The 15562-nt window shown below is 37.9% G+C and overlaps 2 protein-coding genes across 2 annotated transcripts; one reads left to right on the top strand and one right to left on the bottom strand.

Annotated features, from left to right (window-relative positions):
• Positions 1 to 246: 246 nt before the first annotated feature.
• On the bottom strand, positions 247 to 7226 carry LOC124172179. The gene is made up of 9 exons (XM_046551593.1): positions 4964 to 7226; positions 4615 to 4865; positions 4240 to 4469; positions 4088 to 4136; positions 3905 to 4008; positions 3776 to 3827; positions 3405 to 3655; positions 2903 to 3107; positions 247 to 997 (listed from the first exon to the last, which is right to left on the bottom strand). The coding sequence occupies exons 2-9, from the start codon at positions 4694 to 4696 to the stop codon at positions 837 to 839; spliced, it is 1134 nt and encodes a 377-aa protein (XP_046407549.1). The 5' UTR covers positions 4697 to 4865; positions 4964 to 7226; the 3' UTR covers positions 247 to 836.
• A 2695-nt stretch (positions 7227 to 9921) lies between these two features.
• LOC124172556 lies at positions 9922 to 15524 on the top strand. The gene is made up of 3 exons (XM_046551998.1): positions 9922 to 9950; positions 11338 to 11459; positions 14119 to 15524. The coding sequence occupies exons 1-3, from the start codon at positions 9922 to 9924 to the stop codon at positions 15027 to 15029; spliced, it is 1062 nt and encodes a 353-aa protein (XP_046407954.1). The 3' UTR covers positions 15030 to 15524.
• Positions 15525 to 15562: the final 38 nt, after the last annotated feature.

Raw genomic sequence — 15562 nt, 5'->3', positions numbered from 1 at the left:
TATAACAACATATATTTAGAACGTTCAATTAATATTACAATTATGTATTATGTTGTTCCTAATTACAATTCTTAAGCTTTGTAAAAGAAATCTTTCACTTATTTTATGAATGTAACACTTGGAACATCAACATTTTGGTCATAATTTAAATAGTTATCTAGATAAGTATTAGTACTTTTAAAGTGCAATATCAAATGCAATCAATGCATTGTGAAAAATACATGTATATAAAACAGGCCAGAAAATTGGCATTGAACCGTTAAATTTTATGTGAAATGAGTTTGAAATAAAAGATTTGAAATTCCAGACACGAGCAACAATTCACGAATAATTCAATGGACTAAAAATTCAGCCATAATTCCAGATTTCCAATCTGGACATCCTGATTACACTTCCTGAGTACTTGATTGGGCAAAATCCTGTATGCAGTCATTAACAGGCATTGCTGTATTGAAACTAAAATAATGAAATTAGCAAAACAATAACAGTTTTGGAGCCAGTATGTATTTAGTGCAAGCATTGAAGTACTGACTGAAGCTAACCGGGAAATATAAATTCATTGAAGAAGCAGTTTATAGTTATTAAATGAGAAGTCATTATTTATAACATAAGTCTGTTAATATGACACACAAAGAACACTATTAAAGAATTCTTAAGGTGGATTTATAGATCTTATCAGAGGGCAGGGAAGGAGGTTAATAAGAGGGTAGAGGCTTGATCAGACACCTTGTCAAAGAATGAAAATACCTGTAACAACATAATTAAATTCCAAAGATATATATATTTACAAATTGGTAGAAATAGTACATAAGCAGATATTTATTATATATACATTATTATAAGCCATTGGCTTCATTAATCTTCTTTAACCGGCGCTTATTTTTTCCCTCTTCAGTCCGATTCTTAGATAGACGAAACCACTCTCCCATTGACCTCTTCACTGTTATCAGGTCAATGGGGAAATCTTTGCAAAACTTAAACTTCTTTTGCGTTGCATCTGAAAAAATGACGGGCATAAAAAATGGAGAATAAGCAGTGGCTTGATGGAATCACTCCATTGAGAAAAACATAACACAGTAACACAAAGTTAAAACAAATTTTAAAGAACCAGCTATTCTCTTCGTTATATATATGTGACCTCGGCGCATCCAAAATTGACTACTTTTGGCAGTACACATCGTAGAATTGCAGGCTTTCATCATTGCCTATGTTAACAGAAAAGTTCCATTGTAATTTTCTAGCACACCTCTGTATAACCCACACAGCACAAAATATCTTCTAGGTATCTAGAAAATATCTTCAATGTCTTGCATACCTTAAAAATCTACTATAAGTCTAGCAATTGTCTTTTTGCACGGAGGCCCTTTTCGTATATGTCAACTGAAATTAGCAAAAAAGCACCCAAATTTTGAAAAAAAAACTAACTGCTATGCTTTTAGGTGGATGGATAGATAAAAGTCGTACGCACGTTCACTAAAAAAGGAAAGGCGACTCTTCTGGCAAATATTTATAATATGTAGTGATTTTATGTTATGGTGGCTTCTTTTTTAAACATTACTTGATGTCTACGATATGATGATTCCATTTAAGTATGACTACTGCTTAGCCTACAAAATACTGGGATTTTTTATACTGAAAGTAATTTAACAAAACGATTATTTAAAGAAATGATGCACGTTTCAAAAAACAAAAATATATGTGATGAAAGAACAGGCATCAGCAATTAAAACATAATGTTATTTAATTGATCAAAAGTGATTGGTAACTACACCCAATTCAATGGAAAAAAGGTATGTCAAAATTCTAGATTTGCTTTTTATAATTAATTTATAACCAATTTCTTTACTACCGTAAAAAATATTTTCATAATGTTTTACATAAACATTCAATCATACCCCTGATGGTGTATTAATACGTTGGCAAAAATTTGCATTAAAATTTGTCAAGACCTGCATTGTGGGACACTGAATCAACATTCGTTGATAAATTTGAAATCGTAGGAGGAAGCCTGCATTAGAAAGAAGTGAATAACGAATGAAAGAAGTGAAGTGAATAAGTGAACCAGAGAGGTTACAGTAATCAGTAAGAATCCCCTGAAGGCACCCTACCATCACCACCTGCTCCACCAGTAGACTTTCAGTTGAAAATAAACTCTTGTAATATCGAAAAATAAAATATTTTAGTCATTTACCCTGAGTTTTCCCAATAGATCCAATTTGAATATGAATGTCTAGAAAAAATCTTCTCAATGATATCCTGCAGATATCAGATAAGTAAACATTCAGATATCTACAAAATATCTAGAAGATATTACGACATATTTTCTTGACATTAGCTGAAGACGTTCTAGATATTTAGCAGGCATCTAGATGATATTTTGTGCTATGCAGGAACTTGTTTTAAACTATCCTGTTATTGCTTACGTATGTAATTGATTTTAATGATGCCAGTGTATCTCGTGATAACTAGTTCTAATTAAACGGTATTAGAGATTTGTTACATGCATAATCATTATAAAGGAGTATAACTGTACTTAGTTTTCCTCATATTCAAATCAATAGAAGTAATACTTCAGTTCTTAATGCAAACAGATGTCGTGCACATTGAAGAAAATATTTTTTCATAGTAAACAAATCAAATACCCCTTTATGTCCACTACTACTTCCATTCTACTCTCATATAATTCAGGCAAATTGAAATTATGACTGTGTATATTATAATGACTATTGAATTAAATGATTTCCAAATGGTTTGGCTCTTCCAACAAATACAACAATTATAATTTAACAATTTCATTTTTGAGAACATCAATGCTTACTCATAATTAACTTGAGCCTCATATTATGGCTTATCAGTAGTGGGACCAAGAAGAGTAACCAGGGCATTTCCATTATATACATACCTAAAACCACACAAATAATCATTGGGAACCTCTCCTCAAACGACTGCTTCTCCTCCGACCGACCCTTCATTGAAAATTGAGTAGCCAACTCGTCACTCATTATGGCACAGCACATTCCATTTACGGCCCTGTTTAAAAAGTATTTCTTCTCTTTGTCACTAATCTCTTTACTTGGCAATGTTGCTCTGTCAAGCAAATATTCAACCTAAAAAATAGCATTGAGAGAATATTTAGAATAGCCATTTCCAGGTTAACTACAGTCACACATTGAACACATATGTATCTACTCTTTTGGGCGTTACTTTGTGAAATTCCATTATGTGATTTTAAAGGAAATACTGAATATTTAAACATTAATTAAAATGTAATAATCCAAGTCCATGTTTAAATGAAAACTCATCAATATCATTAAATTTGCTCACACAATGTGCATTAAATTCAATGTAACACAACCAACTACAACAAGACAGTGGCCGTGTAAGTGGTGGTCCGAACAACATACCATGCAGAACTTGAAGTCCTGGTTGGTGCTCATTTCCTCTTCCGCCAAAACCAAGCTTTCGAAATCACCAATAGGAAACTTGAACTTCTCCAAGCATTTCATGTCATGTACTTCATTAGGTCCTTCTGTAGAAGGTCTCATCTGCTGCACAGTTGCAGACAGAGCTGCCAGCCGTTCCTTGATGTCTGCCACATCTACAGTCAATGTGGCTCGTATCTCCCTCAATTCTTTTAGTATCTTATTCAAAACATCTGAAATAGACAGAAGTATAGAAATATTAAGTATACTTTCAAGCAAACACTACGAAGGAAGAATCGTAAGACATGATAAGCTAATCATGATTTAATGATAGCACACAAAAGTTTTCTTACCGGGAGCTCTTCCATCTTTTCCTCCTTCCAAGGCAGATGCTGATGGCTTAGACTGTAATGAAAATAAATTATTAGAAACTTGTGCGTCAAGGAGCGCATTAACAAAGGACTTCATATACAATACAAAACCTTAATTATAGACACTATTTTACAATTAGCATCATCTCTGGGTTTCCTGCTCAGCAGAGGTGACTCTTCCATAGTTGAACCTTCAACCATATCTGCGTAGTCATCTGTGGAGGTAAATTTATTTAATTAAATTTGTGAGATGTGATGAACTAGTAACAAGATAGTACACAATAGGATTCTTACCAGGAGCTCTTTTAGATTTCCGCTCCAACCCAGATACTGATGGCTGAGCCTGTAATGAAAATGAATTGCTATTAACTAGGACACACAGGAGCAGTACAAAGAAAATATTACATATATAATATACAAGATAGCATATATAATGAAGGAGATACCATTTTAGATTGAGCATCAAATTTCAGTTTCTTGCTCAGCTTAGGTGGCTCTTCAATTGTTGCACCTTCTTCCAAATCCGACGAATCTCCAATTGGTTCATTGGGGTATCTTTTTTTTGCTGCAACTCTATATCTCTTCTCCCCCACCTTAGCTGCAATAAATGTCTCCAAATCCGATTCTTCGCATATGCTAGAATCTATTTCTAATTTTTTAGCAATTGCGTAGTCGTCTGTAAAGGTCAATTAATCACATTAAATTCCATGGCTATCAATTATTACAAAATATTCCACAGCTTCTTGTATAATAGAGAACTACATATACTTTAGAAAGATAATCAAATTTGGCACAGATAATATCATATAAGATGTATGCACCTATTTTTGGTGAGATATATCTCACGAAAAGTTTGTCCCAAGAACTATCTGGCTTAATGAGATTCATTAAGGCTTTATTCATCTGTGTTAACCCCCAGGTCTTAGGTGGGTAAACCACGACACCATTCTCAAACTTGCCATCCCTCTTCTTTGGTGAATGCTGCACCCATGAGCTTGGCACAGTGGCAACAGTTATTTCGGAGAAGGACCTGTGAGGTTGGAATTCAGCCACCCTCCAACCAGTTTTCACTCTGAAATAACAACCATTAGAAATCATTCAAAATTCAAAAAAATTAAAGCCAAGCAATTGTAATTAAAAGCAGCAGCTTCACAAAACAATGATACATACTGTACAGACAACGCATAGCATTAGTGATGGAGTAGCTCAGCCACATAATACTCATCATCCACTCCAGTTGGAATCATAACAGCCTTATTATATATATGACTGACTGGCCAACATTCTGACACACTCAGTTCACGGGCATGCCAGAATCCCAGCAGATTTGACTCACACGGACTATCATAATAATCAGTTAAAGTGGCAAATTTCTGTCCAATAAAAAATTTTTCACCTCTTTTACTGCCAATACATCTGACAATTGCCACTTCCTGAGTCTTCAGAAGTACACAATTATTAGGTGACTCACAAGTCACCTTAAATCCCTTCAAGTCTACTCCTGAATAATATGGTGCTTGTAAATCAAAAGTTACACTGAGACCATCTACACTCTTTGCATGATACAATGGCCAAGATTTCTCTTGTTCATGCTTGGAAGACAAAGATTCTTCATGCATGCGTCTCACAATTTGGGGAAGTGGCAGATCATGCTTTCTGATCATTCTTTTGATACTCTGCAATTTATTTTCAAAAGGAAATGCACTATATGCATCTAGAGGTCCAAATTTCTCGCAGTCATCAGCTAGATGTAATAAGCAGTGAACATTATACGATAGTTTCTTCCTTCCAAACAATACAGAGAAGTTACTGACAAAATAATGCAAAAGCTGTCTTGAATAGCTTAAATACTCATTCAAATAATTGGTGGCCACCAATATTCGAATGGCACAGTGCAGTGACATGAAATGCTTAAAGAATGTTGGTGACAACACATTTTGAAAAATGTAAGGTCCAGTGTAGAGTAAAAGCAAAATAACTCTGTAGCTTTCCACCGCAGCAGCTCTTTCAATGATCTAGGTTTCCGTGCAAATTCCACAGGTATATACTTTTTTAAGCCCTCTAACTTTTCATTGAGAATTTGCACAACATGACACTTTAACCTTGAATTAGAATCCCCTTTCACAAATTCAATCAAAATTTTTCGCATGACACCTAGACACACAACATGCATATATTCCAGAGGGAAATGTGAGATCATTTTTGTACCAGGCACTGTCTCTAACGGAGATTCCCCAACATGATGACTGACATCTGTTCGCAAAATGAAACTCTCGTCTGTACGCAATGGTGCCTCATATTCATCAAATATAATAGTATTAGCCACTGATTTCCCAACCACACAGCACTTACTGCAAGATGAATATCCAGTGTGTGATTTCACCTGCGTCAAAAATGCTCGAGCTGGAGCATCACATATATATGCAGAAATCACAACACTGTAGCTCAATCCTTCATGCTCGAATCCATTATCAATAAGTTTACTAACTTCTTTTACATATTCCGCTAGATACTGGGAAACGTTTTTCGGCTTAGAATTCCCATGAAAAACACCAACAGCAAATGGAGGTATTTTCCTGTGGCAGGGGAAACTCATTAAAATTGGCCAAAGTTGGCTTCCAGTGCTACGAGATATGGGGATTCCATCTACATTGCACTGTAAAGTAAGCGTCCGCTCATTTTTGAGATAGGAATAATTACGAAGCATGAGGTGTAAACATTTCAATATTCCTATGTGGCAATACTTTCCTTCATCAATAGCTGTTGTCAAAGTTTTCCTGGGGGTTTTCAATAATGACCGCAAATCTCCCGGCAAATTTTTGAACGTAGGGTGAGTTTTTAACAGCTTTAGTAATGCACTAACTTTGCAGGCCGTCACACCTTGAGCCCAATCAACCAAGCTCAACACAAATTTATCTAAATCAAACTCTTCTCCCTTTTCACTAGCATAACTGACACTACTATCCGATCCAGAAGGAGAGGTGTTATTTTCAGTCTCGCTAGTTTCCAGTTCAGAGTTGGGCAGATCAACATCCGAGGAGTCCAAGATAATAAACGAACCCTCATCAATTTCTAGCTCTGTAACATTACTAACAGGCTCTGGCTGTAATTTTATCGCATTACCGCATGGGTTTACTGCACAAAAACGACGCTTAAGAAAATTGGATTTAGCCTCAGCTCTTATTCTACGACGGTGACGCGCAGATATATCTTTAACACATTCAATGCGGGCCTGATTTTCATTTAAGTCATCAAATCAGCCATTTAAATAAGAAAGAAAAATAGAGGGAGGTTTCTGCTCCATACTTTCCGTGAAATACTGCTTTATACAAACGGCACACATTCTTTGAAAGAGGGAAGCTTGCTAAAGGCCATACACGCAAACGGAAGACGCAAGTGGATATTAGTCATGTATGGAGGCGGAGAAAGGGCTCCTGGCCCGGCTGGCAGTGCACATCAATTGACGTTCCCCGTATCTCAGCTTAGATGGGACCACGTCAATTGACGTGCTCCGCAATGAATGTGTTAATCCTCTTATACCTGTCAAGGGGCATTATAGTGCCGTTCCGACTAAGGCTTAAATAGGAATCGCTTTCAACGAGTCAGTAATATATTAATAACACTGTTACGAATATTATTACCTGGAAACAATTCCATCAAAATTATTAGTTATAACTTGTTGTGGTTCACCTTAAATTCCCAATCAAGAGTTTAGAATCCACTCATACTTACTGCGATTCCAGCATGCTGTTTTCTTCCCGATGAACGAAAGATGTAGCTTTGCAAGCAATTAAAGAAGCGGGCTTCCAACACGCAGATCGGATGCCAACAGATATAACCAGATATAACTAGGTATCGTTTAATCCCTCGATCGTTTCTGTAGCTTCTATCTCAACGACAACGACTACTAGTGTGGCTTCACGACGGAAATGAGGGAGTTTCCTGCGTTTCCGGTTTCTTGTGCAGGACTGCCACCTATCCATATGTACGGGAAACTATAGGGAGCGGTTTTTTTAATTTGTGTAAGGTTCTTGATTTTTGTATTGGGGTAAATAATAAATATATACGGTGAATTGCATTGATAACATGGGATTTTCATGATATTCGTGACGCGTTCACGGACGCATCACGATCGAAACATCCAGTTCACCGATATACATGTTGACCTTTTTTTTGTCATGAAATATATCTATATTGGTTTAATTAAATTATCACTGCCATAAATATTAGATGGATTCTATGGAGATAACGGGCACGTAATTAATCAAAGCATGTTATTCTTTTCCTGCACACAGTATACACTTTGTATTATAATGAAAGTATATTCTACGCATTAGGATAGGGTTCCTTGGAGTACTTTATAAGCATTCTGGCCGCCTTTACCTTTCTTTATAAAAATGTCGTAAAAACATAATTATATCCCTTGCCCACCTCATAACTGAGTGACACCCGCCTTTTGCGGAAGGGTCCAAGAGCGAACCCAGGATCAAAACTATAGGGGGCAAGCAATGGTGGTTCAACTTGTAGGTAAGATTTAAGCATGGAAAAGTGAATGAAATCAACATTTTAAGGAAGCTGTAAGAGCTCCTTATTAGTTTTTAAAATTATTTCCTTGAAAAAATATTATTTTCCTTTGAGATTTCTGCTTCTAAGGGGCAGGGGGAGGGGGGGCAGCTGCCCCCTCTTGTCCCTCGCCATGGGCACGCCCATGAACGGGTCGCATTCCATCTTTCAGGGAGGAGATAGCTGGTAGGGTTTCCCACCTACATTCCAACCATAGGCGGATCCAGGGGGGGGAGCACGGGGGCACGTGCCCCCCCCCCCCCCAGACCCTCGAAAATATGCAAGATTTTTAATAAGGTCCCATTATCATGCGTTCGTTTTGTATTACGAGATATCCTTGTGCCCCCCCCCCCTGAACAAAATCCTGGATACGGCCTTGCTTGTGCCCCCCCCCAGAAAGAAATTCTGGATCCGCCCCTGATTCCAACTGTGTTTTTCATGTGACACCATCACGTGGTTTTCCTTATTTGTCTGGCTCCTACCCTTCCATCTATCTGGCGTGAGTGGCCCTTCCCAGGATAATTTAGATTTTAATAAATTAATCCTGTTCGTTAAAAGGATTAATCCTGTCAGTGCAGCTCTTGGGGTCATGGGAGTGCACAAGTCACGGAAAGGATTATAGCCCATTGGAAAGGACACTTATTGTACAATAATGGCTACACAGTAGCGGATACAGAAAAAACATTACATATGGAAACAGAATACGAAAAGTATACGTATACCTTTCGGATACTGTTTCTATGTGTAGCACATGCGTATACAGTATACAAAAGGTATATATATAACCTTTGTATACTGTATACGTATACGCTTCAGTATACTGTTTCTGTATACTCATAATCTAAAACATGTATACAGATTCTCAAGGAAACAGTATACACTGGGTATACTTACGGTATATGTATACGGTTACCAGTGTGCTGTCTGGGTCGCATGTCCTGAAGTCTTATATTTGTCAGCAAAAATTTTAAACATGTTACTTTCGGAAAATATGTTTTAAAAAATATTAAACAGTCTCTAAATAATGTATTCGACAAGTCATTTTTTATGAAGCTTGTTATAATTAGAAAAATTGCATAAATATTCTCAACATGAAAGTTAAGAAAATTATAGCAAAAAACATATTTTATAACATTTATGCGAAGCTACATAACATTATGAAATAAGATTTTTGTGCATTATTTCTCGTGACCTGACTTCCTTAATTTTAGTACATTTGCTCTTTGACCAAGTAAATTGTTCAAATAAATCAATTGTCCCACTGTGCCCCAGTCTCCCCTACTTATTTTTCCAATTTAGTGATGTGGTCTCTCAGACCGCTAATCGAATTCATTGCAAATTTACAGAAATTAATAATAGGAATGTTCAATTTTAAGAGTGTGATGTCCTTATCACACAAAAATATGAAGCTATCGAAAATTATAGATAGATATCTTCAAACAGTAATTTTGAAAATATTCATAATTTTAGAAACACAGCGGTCGATTGGTGGTCAAAGCACACATCAACGGTTAAGGTTTAATTTCTCTACTAGGCATTTTTGACAGTTACAGATTCATACCGGAATGTTGCCTCGCTTCAGCCAAGCTTTGAGGTCAGTTTATTGGAAAAAATACTGACCACTCAAAATTCACTAATTCTTGATTTACTTTGTGGTATTCCTTTATAAGTTTTTCTGGATATAAGTCAATTACTTATGTATACCACTTATTTTTATCAGAGCATGACCGGGGTTTCAATGAATTATCATCTTCATAATTAGCGCCTGTAGATGATGATAATTCCTTGAAACCCGGGTTGTGCTCTGATAATAAATAAGTAGTAAAAGTAATTGTCTGATATTCAGGAAAACTTTTAGTGACAAATCACCAAAATTTAGCTCTTGGTATAAAAATGTATCTAAAAGTAAATTTCAGTGTTCATAGAAAATGTGAACATGGAACTTGGTCAAATGAATGGAAAAATTATATTTGCTTTTCGTCCATTTTACATTAGTGAGAAAATTAGTGAATATATTTTAATGAGTGCATTTCTATTCACCCTTTTTTCATGAGGTTGGCGTTGGTTCTTTGTTAGGTTTAACAGAGAATCAAGTTTGAAGCCTCCTTGGGGTAGAAAATATCATTGACATGATATAGAATTGAGATAAATGCCCGGAAATGAAATCAGTGTGGCTAAGAAACAACCGAACTTGATTTCCATCCCATAATTGTAGGAGCTTGGAATCTTAGTTCTGCATAGTAATGATAGAGGGGTCTCATGCCAATTTTTCTGTGTTAGATAATGTTTCTAACTATTTGATTTATCCATATTGCCGCATTGAATTCTGGGGCAGTCACATCTTCCCTTTAAACCCTTTCGTGCCAACACCAGGTGGAGCCGACACGCATTTTCATGTGCAGAACAAATAACGTTGACTGTAGCTGCTGAGGATTTTTCGAGGCAAATGAGGGGACGTTGGCTCTCACCCTTAGGGCCACTCTCAGGCAATTTATCCTTTCCTGCCGACATCTACAATTGGAAAATGCTTTCTTTCTATGAGAACCATGAGAATATTTTAACCTCTCTTAATGGAGCTTTTCTTAATGGGGCGAGTTGCAAAGGTATTTTCGTCAGTGAGATTTTGGACCTAGCTAAACTAGCATCTGTCCCATACCCAGGCCGCTGACCCTGTCGTAGAATTCATCCACAGTCAACTCATAGCGTTACCATTGTTCATTCAACCAAACATTGTATTTGATTTTGAATAGTTTACTCTTTTAAAATAATGCCTTCGGTGATGATGGTCATAAATGAGTGGGAGGGTCGGGCTTAATTGCCGAGGGGTAGCCCTAAGGACTAGCTAAGCTGGGTCTCTGGCTGGGCCTGAATTCATCAGAAAATTGCTGCCTCAGCTGTCACTCCCCTTCCCTCGTGTTGGTAAGAGCTGACGTCCCGTTGTGTGCCTTGCGAAATCTGTCACTTATATACCTCTTTGTCAGGTCTTCTACGTATGAAAATGTCCGTCGCCTCCACCCAATGTCCGGCACGAAAGGGTCCCACCAACCTTGCAGCCCCACACCATCTTCTACAGAGGAGGCAAGAAAGCAGGGCACTTATCCAGGTACCCATAATACCAAATTCATTGACAATGTAACCACTTCACGACAGAGTACTGGGGTGAGGATATAAATGAGTGGGTGGGTTTGGCTTTTGTATGATATTTTTCTACTTTGATGGAGAAACAATGTTCGACACATTTATCTTACTATTATGGGTATGTCGGTAAGTGTCCTCCTTTCTTTCATCCTCCGCAGGGGAATTAGTGGGGCTGCATGCAACCTAAAGCTCTAGTTTTAAGAGTGATGAAGCTCAACCCTATTCCCCACAGTGAGTAACAAAGAGCTGCACTCCTACAATGCAGGAGCAGTGATTCCCATTAGTACGGTATATTGAAATAAGCCTTCTTCAGGATTTCTTTTCTCTTAGCTTAGCCGATGCATGAGTGTTTAGAGTGTGTGTTGCTCGCCTGTAGAGTTTCGATGTGTGCGAATCGTCCTATTAGAAGAATTGCAAAATAGTCATTGGAATTGGAAGCGTTCCGTGATCATTTTCTATGCAAAGTATGGGAATAAGCGGTCCTGTTTGTGTGACAGTTTTTCATGGTAGGTAATATTTTAATAGAACTTATTTTATATATTTTTACGGCCCAAAGGACCGTACTGAAGTAGAAATTCAGCTGAAGATATTGCTATTTGATCAGTTGAAGCAGTTGTGGGTGCTAGCAGGAATATTATTGGTGAAACTGGTTCATTGTGACCTGGCCAAAAACTTTGCTGGTGGAAATAGGCTTACAATCGTTGGTTTGATAAAAAGTAGTAGGTAAATTCAGAAAGAATTTTTACCCAGCAAGAGCAGAGCAGTGAATTCATTCCTTTTTGGTTTCCAGAGGAAATGTATGCTCATTTTATACTGCCCCAAAACAATAAATCAGTTATTGTTCTTTCCCCAATGCATCACGATTCTGCCATTGATGCTAAAATATAGTTACATTCTACAACAGAACTAAAATGGTCGACTATCTACCGGACCAACTCTGTGCAAATTGTAATGTGGCATGAAATACAAGATGGTGGCCAATGGTAATTTTTTATAATTTATTTAAAGTATCTGCTATTATATGGAAATGGTTAAACTGAAATAATGAAAAAGAGTGGAATTACTACTGTACTTAATCTCTTACTGTACTTACTCCCCTGGAATACAATCCTTGCAGTCATCTTAAGGACCTTTTCCCAATTTTAAAAAGTAATAAGTCTACAGCCAATCTTTTTGTCAAACCCCCTACTATCACCTGTAGGTGACCAGAAAACCTTTCTGATTTATTTCGCTCGACAAAACCCTTACAGAAGTCACCCACTACTCCCAATAGTATACCTTCGCCTTGTGGTCATCCTAAAAGTAGAACCTGTCCAGTTTTAACCCCTCTCTCTGTCCCCAGTCTTCTCGCCCCTTGTCTACGACCCTCCTGTGGCCTATTATACTTCCAAATATGTAATTTATCTTATTTAATTATACCGGGAATAGCCACGGTGATATCTTTTATGGAGTCACCCGTATTGCACAAATTGAGCGAAAAATCCACAGAGGAAAAATCATTCACCTTGACCGGGATTCCAACTCGGATCCCTGGATTTCCGGCCGAGTGCTTTAGCCAGTTAAGCTACCGAGGCGTCATTCTCCCTTTTGGAAATTTGTGGACTATTCCGGACAAGGTGGTATGGACTGGATTATGTGACATGCGCATGGTGCACAGGTCTTGCGCATGGCGCCACAGCCGGAGAGCAAAGCCCGAACTTTGAACACGAGAGGTGTTCGCTCTAGACTTATTTAATTATACCGGGACTAGCCACGGTGATAACTTGCAAAACCACCCGCATTGCAAAAATTGTGCGAAAAATCCACAGAGGGTCAAATCCGGGTTCGAATCCCGGTCAAGGAGAATGCTTCTTCCTCTGTGTATTTTTCGCGTAATTTATCTTATTCAATGTCATCACTCTCCCTCCTTTTGCATAGGTAAATCCTTAATCTAACCTAAGGATCAACAACCTCAGGGCATCATGCACTCCCTCCCACTTTGTATCCCTCCCTGTGGCAAAACATACAGCCACCCATAAATGTCAATTCAATGATTTTTACTGTTTAAGTTTTGGCCTCCCTTCCCCCATAGACCACCCACTTAAATTTCATTCCACTGAATTAACCTACATATGGCTTTTTGTAAGCATTACTTCCTCCAGGCTTAAATGTTTACAGATAATCCCTTTAATTGCCTCAGCACACTCTTCCCCCTTGCACCCTACCTACCCTCCATTCCCTCCCCCTTTCCCTCTCCCTCAGCTCTCCCATCCTTAACCTAGTCATCTGCCTAACTCTGAGGAAGGTGGATGTGTCCTACCAAAAATTTAGTTCTGTGGATGCTTTTATCTTTGTTTCTTTTATATGTGCTCAACCTGGGATATTTTTATGTTACATATATATTCAATGTTCATGCCACAAATATGAAATATAGACACATAAAAAGGAACTGTCACAAGAAAAATAAAACTTGAAGCTTTCAAAGCGGTAACCTTCTTTCTCAACCAAAAAATGAGAAGCTCTCTTAACAGAAGAATGTTTCTTTGGTTGAGAAGGAAGGTAACCACTTCGAAAGCTCCGATTTTTTTCCTATGAGTGTTTTTCGTGTTTGAAAGTTAAAGTTATAATTTGAAATTCTTTTACAGGGCTCCCAGCTCCTGAAGAAATGCCCACGCAAATATCATCAGCTTCGTATCTCCATGATGAATGCATTGATCTCAAACCTTTGGTGGCACAAATTGATTCCAAGACTGGAGCATCCCAAGTAAGGATTGGAAGAAACGTTATGGATAAAGACGTGGAAAATTTTGGCGCTCTTGATACTGATAAGATATCATGTTGCTCAATACCTGATGATAGATTATGTAACACAAAAGAAATTGAATCACTTAAAAGCAGCGGAAGCAGAGCCACAATGACTGTTGCTGTGGACGAAGCTAGTTTTGTTGCACCAAATACTACGGATAGCCTTTGGTGTATCGGAATCTGTGGAAATGACAGGAGTGGCTGTGAGGCATTCATGGGAGACAATGAAGAGGTACTTGATTGCCCAATCAAAAATCCTGGGAACAGTTACAGATCAAACGAAAATTCATATCATTGCTTCAAAGGCAGCGATGGATTCAAGAAAAAAAGTGAGCTGATCGATAACACGAAAACTCATTTTGATGTTCGTAATTTTATTGCTGTAGCAGAATCATCAAACCAAGATGTATTTTCAAGCGTAAATGGCAGTTCTTGCGAGCCTATCTCCTCCAAGACCATAAGTGGAGTGGTGAGAAAAAGACTAGAGCCGAGGCAAAAGGAAAGTGGGCTTGCCAGGAAAACCAGTGGGGGGAAAGGCGATGAGAAAAATATAAGACGAGTGACGAGAAGCATCGATGTTGAAGAGAAATCGACTTCTCAAAGTTCATCCTCAAAGTCATCATGCAATAGAAACCTATGCGATCATATGGGTGCGAGGGAGAAAGAGAGACCATTTTCATGCAGTGAGTGTACCAAGTGCTTCACTCAGAAAAGTTACCTCACCTTACAGTCTTACACACGCAGGAAATAAAACTTATTCATGTGCTAGCAAGTCTTTAACTCAGAGAGGTAATCTCGACAGACAGGGAGAAAAACTTTATTCATGCAACGAGTGTGGAAGGTCGTTCTCGACAAAGGGCATCTTATTGACACATTTGCGTACGCATGCGAAAGAAAAACCATATTCATGTAATGAGTGTGAAAAGACTTTCTCGTATAAGAGCCACTTAGTTAGTCATCCACGAAAGCACACGGGAGAAAAACCTTTTTCATGCTTCGAGTGTGGAAGGTCTTTCTCGACAAAGGGCATCTTAGTGACACATATGCATATGCACACAGGAGAAAAACGTCATTCATGTAACAAATGTGAAAAGTCTTTCTCGTATAAGAGCCACTTAGTTAGTCATCTACGTACACACACAGGAGAAAAGCCTTTTTCATGCTTCGAGTGTGGAAAGTCTTTCTCGACAAAGGGCATCTTAGTGACACATTTGCGTACGCACAGTCGAGAAAAACGTTATTCGTGCAAGAAATGCAAAAGGTCGTTCTCGACAAAGGGCATCT

Source organism: Ischnura elegans (assembly GCF_921293095.1).
Source record: "Ischnura elegans chromosome 13 unlocalized genomic scaffold, ioIscEleg1.1 SUPER_13_unloc_1, whole genome shotgun sequence".
NCBI classification, from domain to species: Eukaryota; Metazoa; Arthropoda; class Insecta; order Odonata; family Coenagrionidae; genus Ischnura; species Ischnura elegans.
This window is presented reverse-complemented; position numbering and strand designations above follow the sequence as displayed.